Source organism: Lepidochelys kempii, chromosome 6 (genome assembly GCF_965140265.1).
Source record: "Lepidochelys kempii isolate rLepKem1 chromosome 6, rLepKem1.hap2, whole genome shotgun sequence".
Classification (NCBI taxonomy): domain Eukaryota; kingdom Metazoa; phylum Chordata; order Testudines; family Cheloniidae; genus Lepidochelys; species Lepidochelys kempii.
The window spans coordinates 74084893-74104953 of NC_133261.1; the positions used below are offsets into that span (position 1 = coordinate 74084893).

General features: G+C 45.1%; 1 protein-coding gene across 4 annotated transcripts in view; it reads left to right on the plus strand.

The window, feature by feature from the left end:
- The window catches only part of CCDC9B (coiled-coil domain containing 9B), a 110920-nt gene that overhangs the window by 66363 nt on the left and 24496 nt on the right, over nt 1-20061 (plus strand). For all 4 annotated transcript variants that reach the window (XM_073348789.1, XM_073348788.1, XM_073348790.1 and 1 more), the window contains 4 exons: nt 5573-5757; nt 8285-8346; nt 8957-9010; nt 9648-9753. In XM_073348789.1, coding sequence (XP_073204890.1) covers nt 5573-5757; nt 8285-8346; nt 8957-9010; nt 9648-9753 — 407 coding nt within the window. The remainder of the gene's footprint in view (nt 1-5572; nt 5758-8284; nt 8347-8956; nt 9011-9647; nt 9754-20061) is intronic.

Here is a 20061-nt window from a genome sequence, read left to right on the forward strand (position 1 = left end):
CTTACCCATTTCTTAATCCATTTAACATGTGCTTTGTTGATATTATACTGTTCTAACTTTTTAAACCAGAATGTCATGTGGTATTAAGTCAAATGCCTTACAAAACCCTAAGTATTTTATATCTATTCTGTAGAGGTTCTTATGCTGAGCTTATCCGTATCTGAGCACCTTCTGAGCATTAATGCACCTTCCAGTAGTGCATTAAGCAGTGTGACTACACATCTGTCATATGGTGCTTGTTCTCTCATCCTCTACCCAGGGATAGAAGCATGTGTAGTGGAGTGTCTTGTTTTGGCAGGGTTTTAGCTTTATCTTAACTATTTAAATATGCATATTGCTGTGTGTGTGTTAGAGAAGGCACGGTCAAAGAAGTGAGCCTTGCACTTGGAGCAGAAGGTGGTGAGGTTTGTGATTGTCCTTACTTCCTGGGGGAGTTTATTGCACAGTAAGGGACCAGCCCCCCAGAAAGCTCTGTCTACTGCCCAGACAAACTTTACCTTTATTGTAGAGAGTGCCACTGTGCCTGAGGAGTGGAGTTGTTGACCACGTCTTTGTTCCGGAATTTAAGAAATCTTTACAAGAGCCTGGGCTCGGGCCATTCCATGCCTTGAAAATAAGGATGATACTTTGAACTTTATTTGAAATTCTGTGTGAAGCCAGTATAGAGAGCAGAGGACAGGTGTGACGTGTTCGTGGCAACCTATGTTGCTGAGGAGATGTGCTCTAGCAGTCTGTAGTAGATGAAGTTTACTAAATTCTGATGGTTTCATGCCCAGGTGCAGCACAGTGTTTTCAGCCGACCGAGAGGTAACGAAGGTGTGAATAATTTAGACCAGGTTATCGTCCACCAGGGTATGAGAAAGTATCATAGCCAACCAGGGATAGCAGAAAGTATTACTCTTGGCTTCCGCTATGTGAGAGCTTAGCATCAGCAAGGAATCCAAGGGTACTGTTCTATTAATTTAGATGGAATATATGGGCCCAGAGAGTCAAAGTGTTAACGTGATCCTCTCTCTATCTGACATTAAGCAGTTATAAACAAGGTTGAGGGTTGGTACACAGAGACCTCAGTCAGCTTAGTGCCATGAGAAACACACCATTAAAAAAAAGGAGTACTTGTGGCACCTTAGAGACTAACAAATTTATTTGAGCATAAGCTTTCGTGAGCTACCGCTCACTTCATCGGATGCATTCTGTAGCTCACGAAAGCTAAATTGGTCAGTCTCTAAGGTGCCACAAGTCCTCCTTTTCTTTTTGCGAATACAGACTAACATGGCTGCTACTCTGAAACACACCATTAAAACCTTTTTTTCCTTTATTTAAAGAAAAAGAAGGAAAACCAGTTAAAGCATTTGTCAGTCTCTTGGATGGGATTAACGATGGTGATAATTGTTGTTTTTGGGAAACAGGGAATAAGTTAGTTGAAATGGACTAGAGCTGTTGTTATTTCTGTAGCCTGACCTCATTTTCTAAAAGCTCAGACAAAACACACACAAAAGGGGAAAGAAAAGAACAGCAAAGATAAAATATGCAGCTTCTGTCTCTGGTATTGATTCTCACTTGCAACCTCACTGTTAGAGAAATACAGACTTGGCACACAGTCTTATTAGCCACTCCAAAACCTGGGAAACTTGTACCAACACTGCGTTGTTTAGGGAATTGCTTTTATCTGATTCTCTGGTCATGAATCTACAGCAGTATTGCAAAATAAGCAGTCTTGGCCAACTAAGCCAGGCTCTTATTAGACAGAAGGGAAAAGGAGAAGGATAGGAAAGAAAAGGTGGGGAAGGAAAAGGACACATGGGGGAGGGGGGATGTGTGTGACAAAGCCTCACATCCTAGGTTAGAGTTAGCCAGAGCCAGTGGAGGTCTCAGCAAACCAGACATTCTTCAACAAATCGGTCTCTCTGCCTCCTGCATGAAGTCCGTGTTTCACTTATGGACACAAAAACATCTTTGTGCCGAGACAAATTTCAGGATCTATCAAATCTAAATATTACCTGTTCTGCTATACAGGTCAGAAGCTCGGACAAATAGGGTTCTATTGTACCTGTTTTTATTTTTTCACAAAATGCAAAAACTAAAGATTCTCTTAAAAAATGCAAATTCCGTGTTTTTCCAGGGCAAACGGATTTCTAGGATCCCTGATTATCAATAATTGTAAAACAAGCAACAATAACTAATTTAGAGTCCCCCCCCCCCCGACACACACACCTTTTACCGGTTTCAGAGTAACAGCCGTGTTAGTCTGTATTCGCAAAAAGAAAAGGAGTACTTGTGGCACCTTAGAGACTAACCAATTTATTTTCGTGAGCTTTCGTGAGCTACAGCTCAGGAAGTGAGCTGTAGCTCACAAAAGCTTATGCTCTAATAAATTGGTTAGTCTCTAAGGTGCCACAAGTACACTTTTTACCCACTCTATTCCTCCTGAAGAGGTGATAACCCATCATGTGAAATGTCCCACCAGGTTTCAGTATTGCCAATTGTATATATTTTTCTCATCAATGAGAGTTTCTTATTCCTCTCCGTTGTTAACCAGACTCCTAGCGTTGGTATGTAAGCAACTGAAAAATGTCTTCTCTTCACATGTTTTGTCACATCAGTTCAATTTGTTTGTGATGTCTTGAGTTTTAATTTTGTACAGCATTTGTCTCCCTAGCACCTCCTCTTGTGTTTGTAGCTCAATGCCCTCCTAGCTGCTCCAACTAGTCTCCTACAGAGAAGGTTAGCCCCCAATCTGTGAGATGCCAGCCATCCCATATGTACAGCCCCCACTCCCACTGGAATGTGGCCCAATGTTCCACAAAACCTACACCTTCAGCCTCACACCAGCTGTGCAGCCAACAGTTTACCTCCTGTATTTTCTGCCTTCTCTTGCTCATTGGATTGGAAGGATCTCTGATGAGATCACTTGGACTTTCCTTTTCTTCCACTCCCTTCCAAGGTGCCTGAGGTCTTCTCTAATTTGAACAGTTCCATGTGATGCTGTGTCATTGGCTCCAATGTGTATCATCATAAGTGGACAGACAACTTCATGATCTTGTCTAGTCCTTCAGTTACCTCTCATATTTTCATGCCAGGGATACAGCACACTGTCTTATTGTCCCTGTGTCCCTTGCTGAATTCTGTCCTTTCTTCTTAATATTGAGTTATCAGTGATGATTGTTTGTATTCTTATGATGGTTGATGAACTTCACTTGGTTGCTGCTCATTTCATACCATAAGAACACCCATCAGGTATGTCCCTGGTAGCTTTTTCCATTCCTCTAGAGACAGGTTCTTCTGTAGCTGACTGCTGAGCTTTGACACTTCTAGAGAAGTTGAAATGACTCTTGGCTCTCTTTCTCTCTTGTTACAAACCACTTGTCCACTTTGGTTTCTACTCTCTCCAGTTGTCTTATTGCTGAGCCATCCCCTTGTGGCATCTGACAGTGATTTCCCAATCTGATTGTCCAAGAAGTCTTCACTGTCTCAGATGCTGTACAATATTTCAAATTATGCTTCCAGACAATGTGTTTTCTCCTCCACTACAGCCACCAGCTTGCATTTCAAACACCAGAAATCTGTTCCGTCTTCTGACGGAAAGTAAAACATAGCACATCCAAGGTGGATCACAGCAGTTGCTCTCTTCTAAGCCATATCTGCTCTCTGGTGTAGAGCCAAACCTAAAACAGGAATCCCACTCCTCCCTACGCTCCCACCAAAACTCATCCAGGATACCATACCCATTCGCCTGGCAACTGACATATACCCAAACCTCACTTCTCAGCTCCTGCCCTCACAAACAGGGAGGGAATAACCACTCAAATTTCAAAAACTGGTTCTGTTCAAAGCCCCACAAATCACAGCAACAAGGCCCTCACTGAGGCACAAACAGACCCATATCACTTGGCCAGTTCAGTACCCCCAGCCCAGCCACACCACCCTCCCAAAGAACAACCAACCAACAGATGGAACAAATACAACATGCACCAAGTCCCTCTACCTGCATGAGCCACAGCTTCATCCTCCGACTCCCCTGTTTACTGTGCCTGTTGCCTAGCTAACGGGTGTGTATGTGTTTGAGGTTAGGGGGAGGAGGGCTGGTGACATGGGCCACAATTTTTTGCAAAGAAGAAGTTCCAAATAAGGGAGTTCCAATGTCTCAGCTACAGCAGAACAGTTCAATGGTTGTGCTGACCTGAGACTTAATTTATCACATACAGCCAGTCAAAACCCAGTTCAGTCACCATTTACAATATGGAAGTGGGGTGGTGGCATAACAGGTGACAGCATATTGCTCATAAACAAAGCTTTGGTCAGTAAGTGGCATGACCCAGTCCTTCAGAGCAGTCTGAGGTGCGCAGGGATGTGTCACTTGGGGTGACCGAGACTTATTTAATCACATACTGCCACTCAGATCCCAGCTCCTCATTTGATTATTTAGTTAATAAGTAATTAAGGAATTAGCCATTTAATTTTTATCACATTAGCTTACTGTAAGATTCAATTTTTAGAAATTTAATTGATTTAAAAAATATAATTTGAATAAATCTTTTGAATAAGGAACAGGGAACTCTGAGTAAAGAGCTGCTACCACAAATAAGGAACTGGGAAAAGGAACCAACTTCAGCCTCCTCCTCCAGTGGAGTCTATTAATCTGTCACTGTGTTACACACATCTCCCTCTGATACACTCAGCTTTGTTTTGCACTGTCTCTTTGTTGAGATTTTAAATACTTGGAACAGCAACAGCTCTCAGCTCTTACAACATGAGAGAGAGAGAGGGCGCAAGCGGTGAAAGTAAACAATCCCCTGCTCAAAGGATATTGTTCTGACTTATGCATGTGATGCTCATTATACAGTGCACTGTGAACCAGGAGTCAGCATCAGCCAGTGCATCTTGAGCTACAGAGCACTCACCAATGGTTGCAAAGTGACTCTCTGCCCTACGCCCCAATGTTGGAGGGTGAAAGGGTTGGGGGAAGAGATTGTGCCTGTTACCTTGGACCAGTAAAGGGTTCCAGGGTCTTTTGGAATTCTTATTCCCTGGCCTTCTGAATTCACATAAGAATTTAGTTACTCAGAAATTGTTCTCTACAGAAAAAACAGTGGAGAGCTCTGTTCCAGGCACTTCTAGGACTAGCTAGATACACTAGACAACACTGGGCTGCTTTGGATGAGTGCCTTTTTCAGGAATAACAATGTGGATGTGATTTTTTTAACCTATTAAGCGAAGTGTGAAGTTGCCGAGACACGGTGCGTGAATGACTGCTGCCTAATTTATGCATCTAATTACTAGGACTGAATACAGAAATCAGGTAAATTGAAAATGGGAATCAGGTAACGTTGGCCATTTGCACACACAAGCACAGTAACATGTTTTCAAAAGGGTTACAACTCAAGGCATATATCTAGACAGGGAATATTTAGACAGAAAAGTCACATTTCAGAGCAGCTGTTACCAGTTTCTAAAAGCAAGCTATTTACAAGGTTTCTAATAGAATTCCCACCAGCCTAGTCCGGAAACCTTATTGGACATAGTTTCTAGTTGATGGTGTTGTATTAATGAGTTGCTCATTTGCTTCCACTAGGAGGGAGGGAAACCTCTCCAGAAGAGTCCAGGAGACATGGGTTTCACCATGACTGGACGGGAACGCTCAGAATACGTGCGATGGAAAAAAGAACGAGATCAGATCGACCTTGAGAGGCTAGCGCGCCACAAGAACGCAAAGGGCGAATGGCGACGGGCTTGGGATGTAGAAAAGTCAGAGCACATGTAGGTCATCTACACCCCTGAGGTGCCTAGCATGCTACAGGCCCTATTACGGTGAATGATAAGTTCTATATTCTGTTGGGACATTGTGAGCTGGTAAACTGTGAAACACTAAATCCCAGGGGCTGATCAGCATGGGTTCTACAGGGACTCTGAGAGCTGTAGAGGGGGTTGAATCACATCCCATTCTCACTACCTCTATAGAGGGGTTGACCCCCAGCTAATTCCACTGGTCCTCCACAACTTCAGGCATATGGGACTGATGGAGGTAGGAAGAAGCTGGGGCTGTTCCAAAAGGGACAGTTGGGCAAATCCGCTTTGATATTTCAAACCTTATCATCCAGTCGTCATGATTTCTCCTTTTCATTTCCATAAAAAGCCAGCCCCAGCTACATCACCCGTACCTTATAAAGTAACCTCCTTCAGACATTCTAGTGTGCTCTCTGTCATGGGCAGGGCCATCCTGTGTCAGTTCAATGACTAGCACGGTATACAGTACTGTGGAATGACTCTCATCATGGTATTGCAGAGTAATGAGGTAGCTTCCCTTCATTTACATTCTGCCTCTTTAGCAACCCAGCTGAAATGCACTGGCCAGGTGGCGTTTAGGAGTGGAACACATTGCACACACTGGCCCAAGGGCTTTGGAATAGGGCTCGTTACATGCACTGGATTGAATGTTCGTACCATTATATGTTCTAGACAGAGGGGTTTGCTGGTACCAGACTCATATTGTGTACTGTACAGAGCGCTTTTACGAGACAGGTATGCGGGATGGTCCTTTGGTTACGTGCTAGAACTGTCAGCTGGAAGATCTCAGTTCTGTGCCCAGCTCTACCACAAACTTCCCATGTGATCTTGAGAAAGTCACTTAAAGCCTGCTTTTTTAGAGATGCATTGGGAGTTGTGGGTTTATAGCACCTCTGAAACTATGGCTGTTAACCTTTCTGTACCTCAGTTTACCCATTTGTAAAACAGGGATAATACTCACCTAGCTCACAGCTGGTTGGTGAGGCTCCATTTATTAACATTGGTAAAGTACTTAGAGATTCTCAAACAGAAGGTGCTATGAAAGTGCATAAAGTTAATGCTTGTTACTTTATTTATTATATGTAGTAGGTGGAGAGCTTCTGGGCGTGGAACTGTGTGCACAGAGCAGAAAGCTTTTGGCAAGAAAGCTCCCACAGAGAAGTTTTGACAAATTTTTACCATTCACTATTTCAGCAGTTGCCCTATATACGCTGTAGAAAACCATATGATAAATTAATTTATCATGCACCCATGACAATTTCACCTGTACTCTGCTCACTGTTCCATCTCCCTGGGACTTGCTGTAATGTTCCAAATCACCAAACAGCTTCCAATAGGCTCCCACTTTTTTAAAATAAAAGTCTCCCTGCCAGGATCAAAGAGATGGGTAGCACATTTGTTACATTTTAACCCCTGGATGAGTTGGAGAGCTCTTTTTACCTCTAAGATTTCAGTCGTTATGTTATTTCAGTTATCTTGTGAAACTGTAATGTTATTGGAGTCATGGTACAATACTTGCCTAGGTAAGATGGAGGTCTTTAAAATGAAACAATTAAAAACAAACCCCTCAATCTGCCATAGATTTGTTTCCTCTGTCTCCCCCCAGATGTGGAACTTCCACCCCAAAAATTACCCTGGCTTGGCACCCAATTAATATTCAGACAGGTCAATAATAGTTTTTTTATACATAAAGATATCACAGCTTTAATGTCCAGTATTTCGCAGTTATATGGGCATAGAATTGGGTACTTTATACCAATGGAAAGGGGAAATTCCCAACTTCCTAACTGGAGGCACCACCAGGAGGAGTCCACGATATTGTGATCTTTTAAGTTTATTGTCAGAGACAGACTATTGAACTAGATGGGCCACTTCTCTAGTACGACAAATCCTGTGTTCCTAGAGAAAAACAATTTTAGGTCATTTTTAGTAGTTTGCGTGGCTCCCCCCCTTCACCTTGCATAATTGGACTCATGGTAACAAGGGCACCTGGCTTTACAGGTGGATACAAAAAATAATCCTGATTAAAAAATCCAAAAGAGTCCTAAAATAGTTTCCCTGTGGCATATACAGAATACAAGATGGTCTGTTCTGGTATGAAAGCTTTAGAAGGTCTCCTTTGGGGTAAGTAACGTGCGCAGTAAAATGTGCCTTTAGAAGGTCTCCTTTGTGGTGAAAGTATATGTGACTGGTGGATATGGCTTCTCTAGGAGCATTTCAGTACTTCAGTGTAGCTACTCACTACAGTGACGGGCAGGGTTCTCAGAGGCTCATAGACTTTAAGGTCTGTCAGCGTAGTTAATCCACCTTCGCAAGAGAGGGAAGCTAGGTCAACAGAAGAATTAGGGGGAGAGGTCATCTTAATTATGCCACTCAGGTGTGGATTTTTCATACCTCTGAGCAACACAGCTGGGTTGACTTCACTTTTGAGTGTAGACCTGCCTCCTGCTTATTGAAGTGAGTGGGTTTGTATCTGACAATGCCCTGTTTTTTCCTGCAGGTTTGAGGAGGACTTTAGTAAGGATGGGGAGCCAGTCTTGGATAATCTCAGCAGTAAGAAAGGTGAGGAAGGGACACACCGGTCCTATTTTGACATTTGTTAGCCATGAACATGTGGCTCACTGGTCCACGTCAGGTGTGAAAGATCCAGTCGCGGGATACTTTGCTTTCCATCAGGCCTGAACAGAAATGGCTCTAAAATCAGCATATAAGTCTCAGCACTCTCTGTTTTGCAGAGTGCTCAGTGGATCTGAATTGTGTGTGTACTGTCACTACTCTCCATTCCCCAGAGTGCAGCCGTGACTAATTCAATAACTTGGGCCCAGATCCTCAATGGGAGTTGAGCACCGAAATGCCTTTGAGGATCTAGGCCTTGCACTCTCTGCTATTTATGATGTTATAGTATTTAGAGAAGCTTAGAACTGGCTCCTTTCCCAAGCGCTGGTTTCACAAGGAGTCAGATTGCAAAGCTCTCCTGCAGCTCATCATCTGTGCTCCCAGGGGCACATGCCAGGTTCTTAATTAGGATAAATCCACCACAGTTCCCATTCTCAGGAGATGTACCGAGGGAGTGAGGCTTTGCTGCTAGAACATATCACATGAACAACATGCTCTCCATTGTGCTTTCACTATATAACCCTACTGCTTTTTTGTGTGTGCTGTGCCCATTCAGGGGGAAGAAACGCCAGGAAATTCCAGCACAGGTCCTTTCCTTTTGAAGGGAGAGGTGAGTAGTGCCTGTGAATGGCCTTAAATTGAACTACTGGGCACTCGCTCTCATTACACCATGCTGCGGTCCGGGGTCTCACATACACTGACCAGTGAGGGAGTTCTATGCAGGTGGGAGTTGGGGCTGGAGTACCGTCTCAATAGTGGACACGTTGGATATAAGGAGACCTGGGAATATAAGGTCCATGCATGCTTCAGGTTGCATTTTCCTAGTGGCTGCCTCCTTTAGCCATGTTCCCTACCCCGCTCAAGAATGGGACTGACACCTGCAGAAGGATCCTGGGGGGCAGTGTGGTAGCTAAATGACACTGAACTGAAACAGAGATAATGGGGGGTTGTGGTCAGGGGGAATTTTGGCTTTGCAGCTTTATATTTTCCTCCCCTCCCACACAGCCCCCTTCTGTAGGAAATACATTCACAAACTCTAGCGATAAAATGAGTCTGGCCCCCACCTGCATGAGTACAGAGCATAAAACCACCAGACAGACCTTATTGCTATGACTTTCTGCTGTCTCTTAGCTCAATGCCAGGTGGCAGAGCTGTAGGAAGACAGGTGCTATGACAGCACCAGTTTCCAGCGCTAGCCAACTGCTGGATATACTAGCCCCAAGCTCTTTGTACATCCTGTCTTTCAGGTGGAGGACAAAGCACTACGAACACAAGTGAGCCTGCTTCCAAAACAGTACCAGTTGTGAGCAGTAAAGCCAGAGGAAAGGATAGACTGACTGGCAGAGCCAGAAGGTAGGAGGACAGTAAGCAGGACATTATGGAAACCATTTTGTAACCACTGCTAGAGGTCTTGCTGTGCAGTTCCTTGCTTCATTTGGAACGACTGAGCTGCTATGATCCATGGGGAGTGCTTCAGGCCAGGGATTACATCATTAGAATTGCATCCCCATTTTTGTGACAGAGCCTGGTGGGACATCCAGTCAGAGACAATCCTATGGAAGGATTGTGAACCACTCACACGCCAACTGCACAATTTTCATTGATGGGGCACAAATAACTGATGGATCAGACAAACGAATCCTGACAGACTGGGCGATACTTGCCCACTCCCAACCCCCAGCCTGCTGAGCATGTCTTCTCCTGTTTTCAGGCTTTGCTGGCCCAGGGAGCAGGCCTCCTGAGATTGTTCCCAAGGGTAGCTAGTAATTAGAATGACTGACTCCTTCAAGAGACCTTCCCTCTAGCACTCAGCAACTTTTATGAACGTGTATATATATATACATATCATACGTAAAAATATTGAGAGGGACTCTCCCCTCAGCTCAGCCTCACCCCCTGTATGTGACTGGAGTGGTGTAAAGCAGTGGTTCTCAAAGCCGGTCCGCCACTTGTTCAAGAAAAGCCCCTGGCAGGCCGGACCAGTTTGTTTACCTGCCGCATCTTCAGGTTTGGCCGATCGCGGCTTCCACTGGCTGCAGTTCGCCGCTCTAGGCCAATGGGGGCTGCAGGAAGCAGTGCAGGCCAAGGGACATGCTGGCCGCCCTTCCCGCAGCCCCCATTGGCCTGGAGTGGCAAACCGCAGCCAGTGGGAGCCATGATCGGCTGAACCTGCGGATGCAGAAGATAAAGAAACCAGTCCAGCCTGCCAGGGGCTTTCCTTGAACAAGCGGCGGACCAGCTTTGAGAACCACTGGTGTAAAGGGACCATACAAGCCCTGATTGAGCCAGGACAGAATTCTCCAGCACAGGCACAGTGGGCTTGTCTACAAGGAGACTTAGTGCACAGCCAGCAGAGTGTAAATCTACAGTGCACTAGCATGCCTCATACTAAGTTGTCCTGGGGCCCTGCTACGGTGCACTACAGGTTCCATAGCGTGCTTTGACAGACTGGTGTTTGAAACAACCTCTGTCAGTAAAACCAGCCAGGGTGTTCTAAGGTCAGGGAGCCCAGCTGTGTGAAGGGCATGCTGGGAAGAGGCAGGGCCATACTACGTAGCACTGTAAAGATTTCAGGTAGTGCTGCTACCCACAAACACCTCACAGGGCACTTCCCAACGCCCCAGAAATCCTCAGAATCAAAAAGGGCATGAAGGTGCTTACAGCTATCTTAGCCCCTACTTCTACTGGGTTGCAAGTTTTGTCCTGAGCTTCTTAGAGGTACAGCACAAAATGATACCCATTAAGAAGGCATTGCTAGTAACCGCAGAGCTAAGATCGCATTGAGATAAGCAGAACTAAAATTCCTAGGCCTTATTTTCCTATGACAACAGTTTTACTCTGGTCTAATTCCACTGACTTCAGTGAAACATCTGTTGATTAGACTGGTGTAAGGGAGAGGAGAATCCAGCTAGCCACTTCTGTTTTATACTTTAATGATTCAGTTTAGCTTCCAAATTTGGCACACTTCAGGGCAAACTCCAGCCTTCCAGTGCTACACTACCTAATGGCTTAATAACAATTCTAATCTTCAAACTACAATCATACTGTGTACCAGCCAACAAGAGAAGTCTAAGTGGATTATATACCCAAAACTTAACACATCAAGACCACAAACAAAATTCTACTATATGTTTACAGTGTGTTTTTAAAATAATCAGGTCAGTTATGAAACAAACACAGCTACACTGATGTATAAACAGATATGTTTCCTATGTACAGCTATAATATGTTACAGAACACTGGTAAGCTGGTACTTTGCTGTGTAGTATTAATTTCTTGATATGTGCACTGAAGATGATAGCACTCTTGAATTGAAATTGAATTCGTTAGAAAGGGTGATCATGTGAAGTATGGTGACATGTCATGATGGTAGTGGGACTGGCACTGTCTTGTATATGGCTGTTTTAACTTACAATTTCCTTGCTTTTTAGTCTCTGCATTGTGAGGAAAGACATTTGAGCAACCTTAACTCTAAGTTAATTACATTTTGCGTTGGAATACATTTAGAACAGAGAGATGGGACCTATTATGTCTCCTCAAATCCAATCTTAAGTTAATTACAAAACATTAATTGGGTAAGAATAACATCAACAGCAAAAAATAATCAAGTTATCACAGTCTTTGTTTATAAGCTACATTAAGCCCCACTTCATTCTGAGGTTCCATCTCCAGTCAGCCACAGTAGTAGCTGTTTCCAAAAGAAAAGATGCCACGTAACTCTGCCACACAGACAGTTCTTGACCTCAAAAGGTAAAGTAACTACAAAATGTCACCCCAGTTCCTAATACTCTAGCCCCCACAGGTGCAAACCAGATTCCCAGATCTGAACAACTCCAAACTTGAAGTTTGTGATTTAGGACCATCTGTAATATACGCACAGCAATTACTTCAACCAATGAACTGCAGCCACCTCTGGGGTGGACTACCCAACACTATAACAGGAAGCAAAGGCAAATACGGTATCCATCTGAAACTACTGGGGAAATTTAGAGAGGTCAAATGTAGTTACCCAACTGACAAGGGCACTGGGGCTAGCGCCCCTGCTGTTGTGAGAATGAAAGTACTATGGACTTACAACCACAGGTGATCAGGACCTTAGTTTTCCATCTCTTCTGAAAGACAGCACTTTCACAACACAGTGTCCCCAACACCCTACTGGGATTAGGGTGACCACCCATCCTGATGGGTGGGACAGTCTAGAAATGCAGAGTTCAAAGTCCCGGTCCCGGGTTGTATGACTTCGGGACAGCATGTGTCCTGGATTCCCTGTGGTGCACTCCGCACCTGCCTGAGGCTCAGGGACGGCACCAGCCTCTTCCCAGTGTTTGTGGGGGGGTGAGGTGGGCATTTTCCCCCCTCACCATGAAGCCCCGCCCCTGCTCCTCCTTCCCCCCCCCCCAACCATGCCCCCTGGCCAGGTCGGAAGCTGGAGCTGGGTCATGGTAAGAGGTGCCCAGGGAGCCTAGGCTGCTGTGGGGAGCCCTGGACTCTCCACCTGTCCTGGGCAGCATGCCCTGGGGGGCTTTCAGGCCCCCTGACTCCCTGCCCAGGGCAGGTGGAGGGGCTGGTGCTCCTCACAGCAGCCTGGGCTCCCTGGGTGGCTTTTACCACAGCCCGGCTCTGGCTCCGGCTTCCAGTCTGGCCAAGGGGTGGGGGCCTCAGGGGACGAGGAGAGGAGTGGCAGGGGCAGGGCCATGGAGGGGACAGGGCTCCTGTATGTGTCCTGCTTTTGCATTTTGAAAAGGTGGTCACCCTAACTGGGTTGTTGGTTCAGCCCTGAATCAGAGGAAAGACTACACCTCCAGAATCACCATCACTGGTTCCTCCAGCAGTTGAGTTAGTATCTCTGCACACCAAGCTGAGGAACTCAGAGTCCAAGACTCATTTTATAATGGACCGTGATCTATTCCTTGAAAATAAACACACTAACAGTGCCCACCTCTGGAGAGTTTGCTGGACAACTTGTTCCAAGAACAGGCTGTGTCTTGCTAAGGGACATGCACATAAATCCCCCAAGAGCAGCTACTCTAGGAAACCGAACAGAACAAACAAATTGTGTTTTCCATGGCCGGGCTGCCCTGGGAATGCGAGCTGAACCATTATAAAGATGATTTTCTTTCTTCTGTCTTCTTGTATTCGTCCTTCCCTTTGGAGTCTGCTAGTTTTCATGACTTTTGGAGAGGACGGGGTTGGAGGTGGGTAGGTTAAGGTTGCCGAGCCTGAAGTAGCTGTGAATTCTCCTTCAGCCTGGGCCACCCACCCTATTCTCTCAAATGATGTCCACTAAGAGGTGCTGGGAGGGGAGTGGGCTTGGGGTTCTTGCTTAGGAATCACATCTGCTTGGGATAAGTGCCTCAGAGAGTCACATAAAAGACCCCTGATAACTGCTCTGGAGCTCAGATTCTGGATGCTTGGCTGGGAGGGCTCAATTTCAGGTGCACTTTGGCTTTTGAAACCGTCTAATTCCTCATGAATAAAATGCTATGTGGTGACTGACAGCTGTATTGCTGCTGTTCCTATGGGCCTGGAGATACAGAGGGGCAGAATGGCTTCCTACACAGTTTCATACACAGGAAAGGGTCGGTTATTTTGATCAATGCTCGCTCTCACATCTTTGGCTATGCACCTCTTTTCCCCTGGAGAGAAGGCAAGGACATGCCTCTGGGCCATTCTGGGAAAGGCAGATGCAGCCAAGATGTTGGGAACCATGAAGTAAATTCATCAGCAAGTTGTCTATCTGCCAAGAGTTGACTGCTCTGATTCTGGTCCATGCCCTCTCTGTGCTCTCTCCCTACTCCCAATCAGTAGGATGTAAGGAGCTGGTTTAGGAAGAATGACGATGTTAGAAAAACCTAACCACATTAGGCCTCATCCCCTCCAAATGTTTCATCTTTAATAAAGCCTAATTCTGGTTGGTTCCTAGGCAGTGAGCTAAGTAGTTGATGTATTCTTGGCTTATAGATGTTTTAGCTATAAAATTAGGCTCTGTATAATTAGTTTTGTGTGTAATTATCATTAAAATGCTATGCACTAAAAAGCAGTCCAAGTTCTTGAGCTGCTTATTGGAATTAACAAGGAGAGTTGTTTGTTTCCCTTCAAGATAGGGCAGACTGACAACAACATGTTACACAATGCTCCGTGCAGACTGAAACATAGCAATTGCCATACTTCACTAGGCACAGATGGGATAATCTGCCCCCCCACCCGCTGTAGATCTCCTCTTGACCTCTGATAGTTGGAGGATACTGGCTTTAGCCCTGAAGCATGGGGTTTGAAATTCAAGCTGCTGGTTAGTAACCATAAAGCTTTAACTGGTTCCTGGACCATTTAGTTTAGAGAGAGTGTCTTTTGCTTGCCATACAATCAGGACTGTGCTCAGCTACAGCATTCCTTCTATCTGTCACAAGGCTAAAGTTCACAGAAGCAAAGGTGTTCCCAGTGTCAGGCCCTTATCTCTGAAATCTTATCCTGGTGCATATACAGCTGAGCCTGAAACTGGCCAGTTCTAGAGTGAGCTGCCGAACATCTTTGTTCTGGCTTGCCACCAACAGCAGGCCTAGGAATCTCCTCATACCAGAGCTGGTTTTTTGCCTCTTCTGATGCTCCCAAGGAAGGTGGGTCAGTTTTTGCAGAGGACATGCTCTCTGCTTTGGGGACATGATGAGTGGTGCCATTCTTAACTATGTAAAGTTGTACCAGGTGACAAGGACCTTATAAAGACTGGTAGCACAAGTTAAGGTTATCTTTTTACAAGAGCCCCACTTATGAACAATGGTCCAAACAAGCTTGGACATCTCCTATGATGGTCTGGCTGTGCTTTTAAGAAGTCGACCACTGTTTTGCTCTTAAGGAAATAATTATTCCTGCCATGATGGGTTGGATCACAGAAACCCCCTTGGGGCTGCCAACTGATGTGCTAAGACTACTTCTGCCCCTGCTTTCCCTGCCAGCTTGGGACTCCAGAGCCCTGCCTGGTTGTGCCAGACACGCTTGCCGGCCACAAACACAGACCCAGGCCTGAACCACATCCCACAAACTGCAAGCTTAATTGAAAGCAGCTTAAGAAGGGCATCTGAGTGTTAGAGAAAGGAACACAACTCCCAATGGGGTCCAAACCCCAAATAAATCCTTTTTACCCTGTATAAAGCTTATGCAGGGTAAACTCATAAATTGTTCGCCCTCTATAGCACTGATAGAAAGATATGCACAGCTGTTCCCCTTCCCCTGGTATTAATACATACTCTGTGTTAATTAATAAGTAAAAAGTGATTTTATTAAATACAAAAAGTAGGATTTAAGTGGTTCCAAGTAATGACAGACAGAACAAAGTAAATTACCAAACAAAATTAAATAAAACATGCAAGTCTATGCCTAATACAGTAAGAAAGTGATTACAGATGAAACCTCACCCTCAGAGATGTTCCATTAAGCTTCTTTTACAGACTAGGCTCCTTCTAGTCTGGGTCCAGCAATCACTCACACCCTCGTGGTTACTGTCCTTTGTTCCAGTTTCTTTCAGGTATCCTTTGGGGGTGGAGAGGCTCTCTCTTGAGCCAGCTGAAGACAAAATGGAGGGGTCTCCCAGGGGTTTAAATAGACTTTCTCTTGTGGGTGGACACCCCTCCCTCCCCCTGGGTAGAATTCCAGCTACAAGATGGAGTTTTGGAGTCACATGGGCAAGTCACATGTCCATGCATGACTCAGAATTTACAGGTAGCAGCCATGGTTCACATGCTACCTTGAACGTTCTCAAGTAGACTTCATATGTGGATTGGAGCCTTCCAAGATCCATTTTCTGTTAAGTGTTCCTTGATTGGGCACTTAACTTGCAAATTCCTTTCTAAAGAAGCTGCCCAAATGCCTTACTAACGCTACTTAAAATCAAACCAGTACACAGCCAATATTCATAACTTCAAATACAAAAATGATACATGCATACAAATAGGATGAATAGATTCAGTAGATCATAACCTTTACAGAGATATGTTACATGGCATCTGTAGCCTAAAACATATTCCAGTTATGTCATATATATATTCATAAGCATATTCCCATAAAGCGTTATGGGGTGCAACCTGCTATACCCAACGCCGTCACTGGTGGGTGTGTAACACCTGCACCCTGCTGGGCCTTTCTTTCGCGGCAGCCCAGGCCCTCTGAGCATTGAAATGGCAGTTTGTCGTTCCTGAGCTTGGGGCTTCAACCAGCTTGCACATTCACACAGACTCAGCTCAATCAGTGGCAGAGTCAAAACAAGCCTGTTCTGTGGGAAGGTTTTAAAGCAAAAAGATCTTCCCTGTGGAGACAGTATTCCCCATAAGCCCTTCTTCGTTTATCTGACCCACCCTCCTTTTTGGGCCTCCAACCCTCAGCTAATCAGCTTATGCAGCACAGGTTTGAGAACCCTCTGATGAAGGGTTCAAAGCATGTGCTTCAACAAAGTATATTTGGCCTGTCATTATTATTCCTTTTTTGTGTTACCGGAGAAGCTAGGACCCCTCGTCATGGGGCAGGACACCATTGTGGTAGGTGCCGTCCAGACACAGAACGTAGTGACAGTCCCTGTCCCAGAAAGCTTCATAGCCTCTAACAGCTCGTTCCTTTTCTCACAACAAGTCCGAGGGGAAGTACGTTTCTCAGTGCATTTCTCTGACTCAGGCATTCTAGTGCATCTCAGAGAGGAACATAGGGCCCCTGTAGGTATATCAGGATCTCATTCCAGGCCATTTAAGGCATTTGGATCCTACATGATATTATCCCCACAAATACATCACTATGTTTGTTTTTCCTTTTTTTCCCCCCATCCTTATTGTCCCACTGCAGCTCTTCTCCCTCCCCGCCATCTCTTCATTTTCACTTAATGCTCCAATAAATCTGGACTCCTCATCTTGCTTATCGACTACAAGGGAGAGAAAATGAGGTTTGTTTTAAGCTAAAAAACGGGACCACTGTAACACCTAGCAGGAGCGTGTGGTGTAGATACCAATTCCCTATGCTCCGGCTGGCAGGGCCGGATTAACCATTAGCCTAATAAGGCTATAGCCTTAGGCCTTCCTATTTTTTAGGCCCTACTAGTCAGGCAGGGGGCACGGGAGGGGCGGTGGCAGGGAGCGAGCTTGCTCACACTGTCCTGCTGGGGCGCTCCTGCCAGCAGGAAAGGCAAAGCAGCCCCCTGTGAGTTGGAAGGAGCTCAGCTGGCAGCCTGCTTCTTCCACTCCCTCCCATCTGCATCTCCCCACGCTGCAGGAACACACTGGCAGGTATCCGGTTAACACTGGTGACCGGACACTAAAAATCCAGTTACCATGGGAACCCATGCCAGCTGTGGGTGTAGTTTGAGCGGGCATTGTCTCTCCCCGCCCCAGCTCCCTGCATCCCCTGTTTCTCCAGAGCTTTGCTTAGCTGTCAGGGCGGGAAGAGGCTCCCTCTGTCCCTCTCCTTCGCTGAGGCTGACAGGCAGCTCCAGGACACTACCTCCTGGGCCCTAGTGCCCATCCTTTTCATCTTCTATGTGTGCTGGGTCTCATTTCTGGACAACTGGTGAGTGCCTGTGGGAGGGCAGGGCAAGGGGACATGGGGGGGAAGAGGCAGTACCAGAGTGGTAGGGTGGGAAACTTGCACAGAACCTACAGACACTCTATCCATTGCCCCTCCCATGTATAAAGAACAAATTCCCACACATTTGTAGGAAAAACAAAAAACAAAACAAAACATCCTATTCTGGATGCCAGTACTTTAACTTTTACAGTACCTTCCATCGAGAGGCTTCAGATTTATGATGCACAGTGTTCAATACTGTATTGAATGGTACTAAAAATCAAAGAAATTCCATTTTTTCCTTTGATGTATTTTTCTGTACTGGAACGCAGAGGCAACCAAGTTCTTACCTTTTGCTCAGCCTAGTTCCACAGGCCAACACAGATTTGTACTTCTAAGGGGTTGCAAAAGCACTGGAGGAAGCTCAACACACAATGTTGTAGGTTTCTCCCTCCCCTCTCCCTCAAGGATTTTAAATTCACTTCTTAGCAGGCTACGATAGAAAGACTTACTGAATAGGCGAAAGGCAAGTTCCGTCCATTTGCTGGTTCTCTGGCAGTTCAATCTGTCATAAAAGTACCTCACATTTGATTTCTTTTGAGTTTCATTCAAAAAACTTAAAGCTTAATAAACCTGAATTTAGTCCTCATTTTTCTGCCCCAACTCAAACTAACTTCCTTCCCAAGTGGAAAACGTTGGGTAAGCATAGAATACGATTCGAGAAGGGAATGAGAACACAGGCCAATTCCTGCTGACAGTTACACCTGTGTAGCCTTATTGAAAAAAGAACAGGAGTACTTGTGGCACCTTAGAGACTAACAAATTTATTAGAGCATAAGTCTCTAAGGTGCCACAAGTACTCCTGTTCTTTTTGCGGATACAGACTAACACAGCTGCTACTCTGAAACCTAGCCTTATTGACTTCAGGGAGAACAGATTTTTCCACAAGAGTAGATTTTGGTTCCTTCTGTTTTTTCACACCTGGTATAAGCAGAATCTCATTCACTTTCCTCCCCTAAACTCTGAGCACTTTAAGGAAAAAAAATAAGCAAGGTCTACTTGATTTGCACATGCAAATAAAACAGGAAGCTCTCCTTTCATTCTGCACTAGGCTTTAAACAAACACCAGACCTGATGTAACAAAGGTGTCACTACAGCAGCCTTGGCTGGACTGTTCTTTTGAAAGATCCTTAATGATTCTTTTAAGATGCTGATTTTCATGACGTTTTGGGGGGCGGAGGGGGAAGGGGGACCAAGAACACAACAGGGAATAGCTCTGTTTTGACAACTCCTAGTCATTCAAAAGCCGAAAAGTTTTAGATAAAGTTTGTTTAATGTTTGCACAGTGATTTTGAAGAGCTAACATAGTATAGAAGTGCTAAATAAGATGACTGGACAATGGTCTAAAGGTCTGCGTCACTTCTAGCTGTTACCTTTTTCTTACAGAAAGCGTAAAGCAAACAAATGCAAACCATAGGGGGCTGGTGCACACAGAACTCATGCTTAAAAAACATCATGTCAGAGCTGCTGATTACACGTTCTAGAAAAGATAATAGTCCTGCCATGAGTGCAGGGGACTGGACTAGATGACCTCTCAGGGTCCCTTCCAGTCCAATGATTCTATTCTATTATTCTAATTGTGGAAGAGCTTGGTGACAGAATGGCCTGATGTGGTGAATCACTGGAGATTAAGTACACAAACTGAGTATCATCTCACAAATAATATTTGGGTTCAATGTGAAAACACTCATTCATTATCCTCAGCCAGTGCAACACTGGGAGGCAGCTTTCAGAGCAAGACAGCCTAAATACAATGCCATGCAATGTAATTTTCCCACTACTACTTCCTCTACTTCAGTGGATTTTACACCTGAGTGGTTTTCTTTTCCATAATAAAAGCTGGCTGCCTCCTAGACTGCAGCCAGAGTGAGATAGGGTATGTGGCGTAGAGTCCATAGCTTGGGGAAAACACCTGCAGGGCTTGGCTTTGCACTGTGCCATGTGGAGAGCTGAGGGTAGAAGCACAAGGTTGGAAGAGGTGAGCAGGATGGAGAATGTTGCAGTGTTCATCCTCATACAGATGATCACTCCACTACCTAGGAGAAAGGAGGCCTAAGAGAAGGA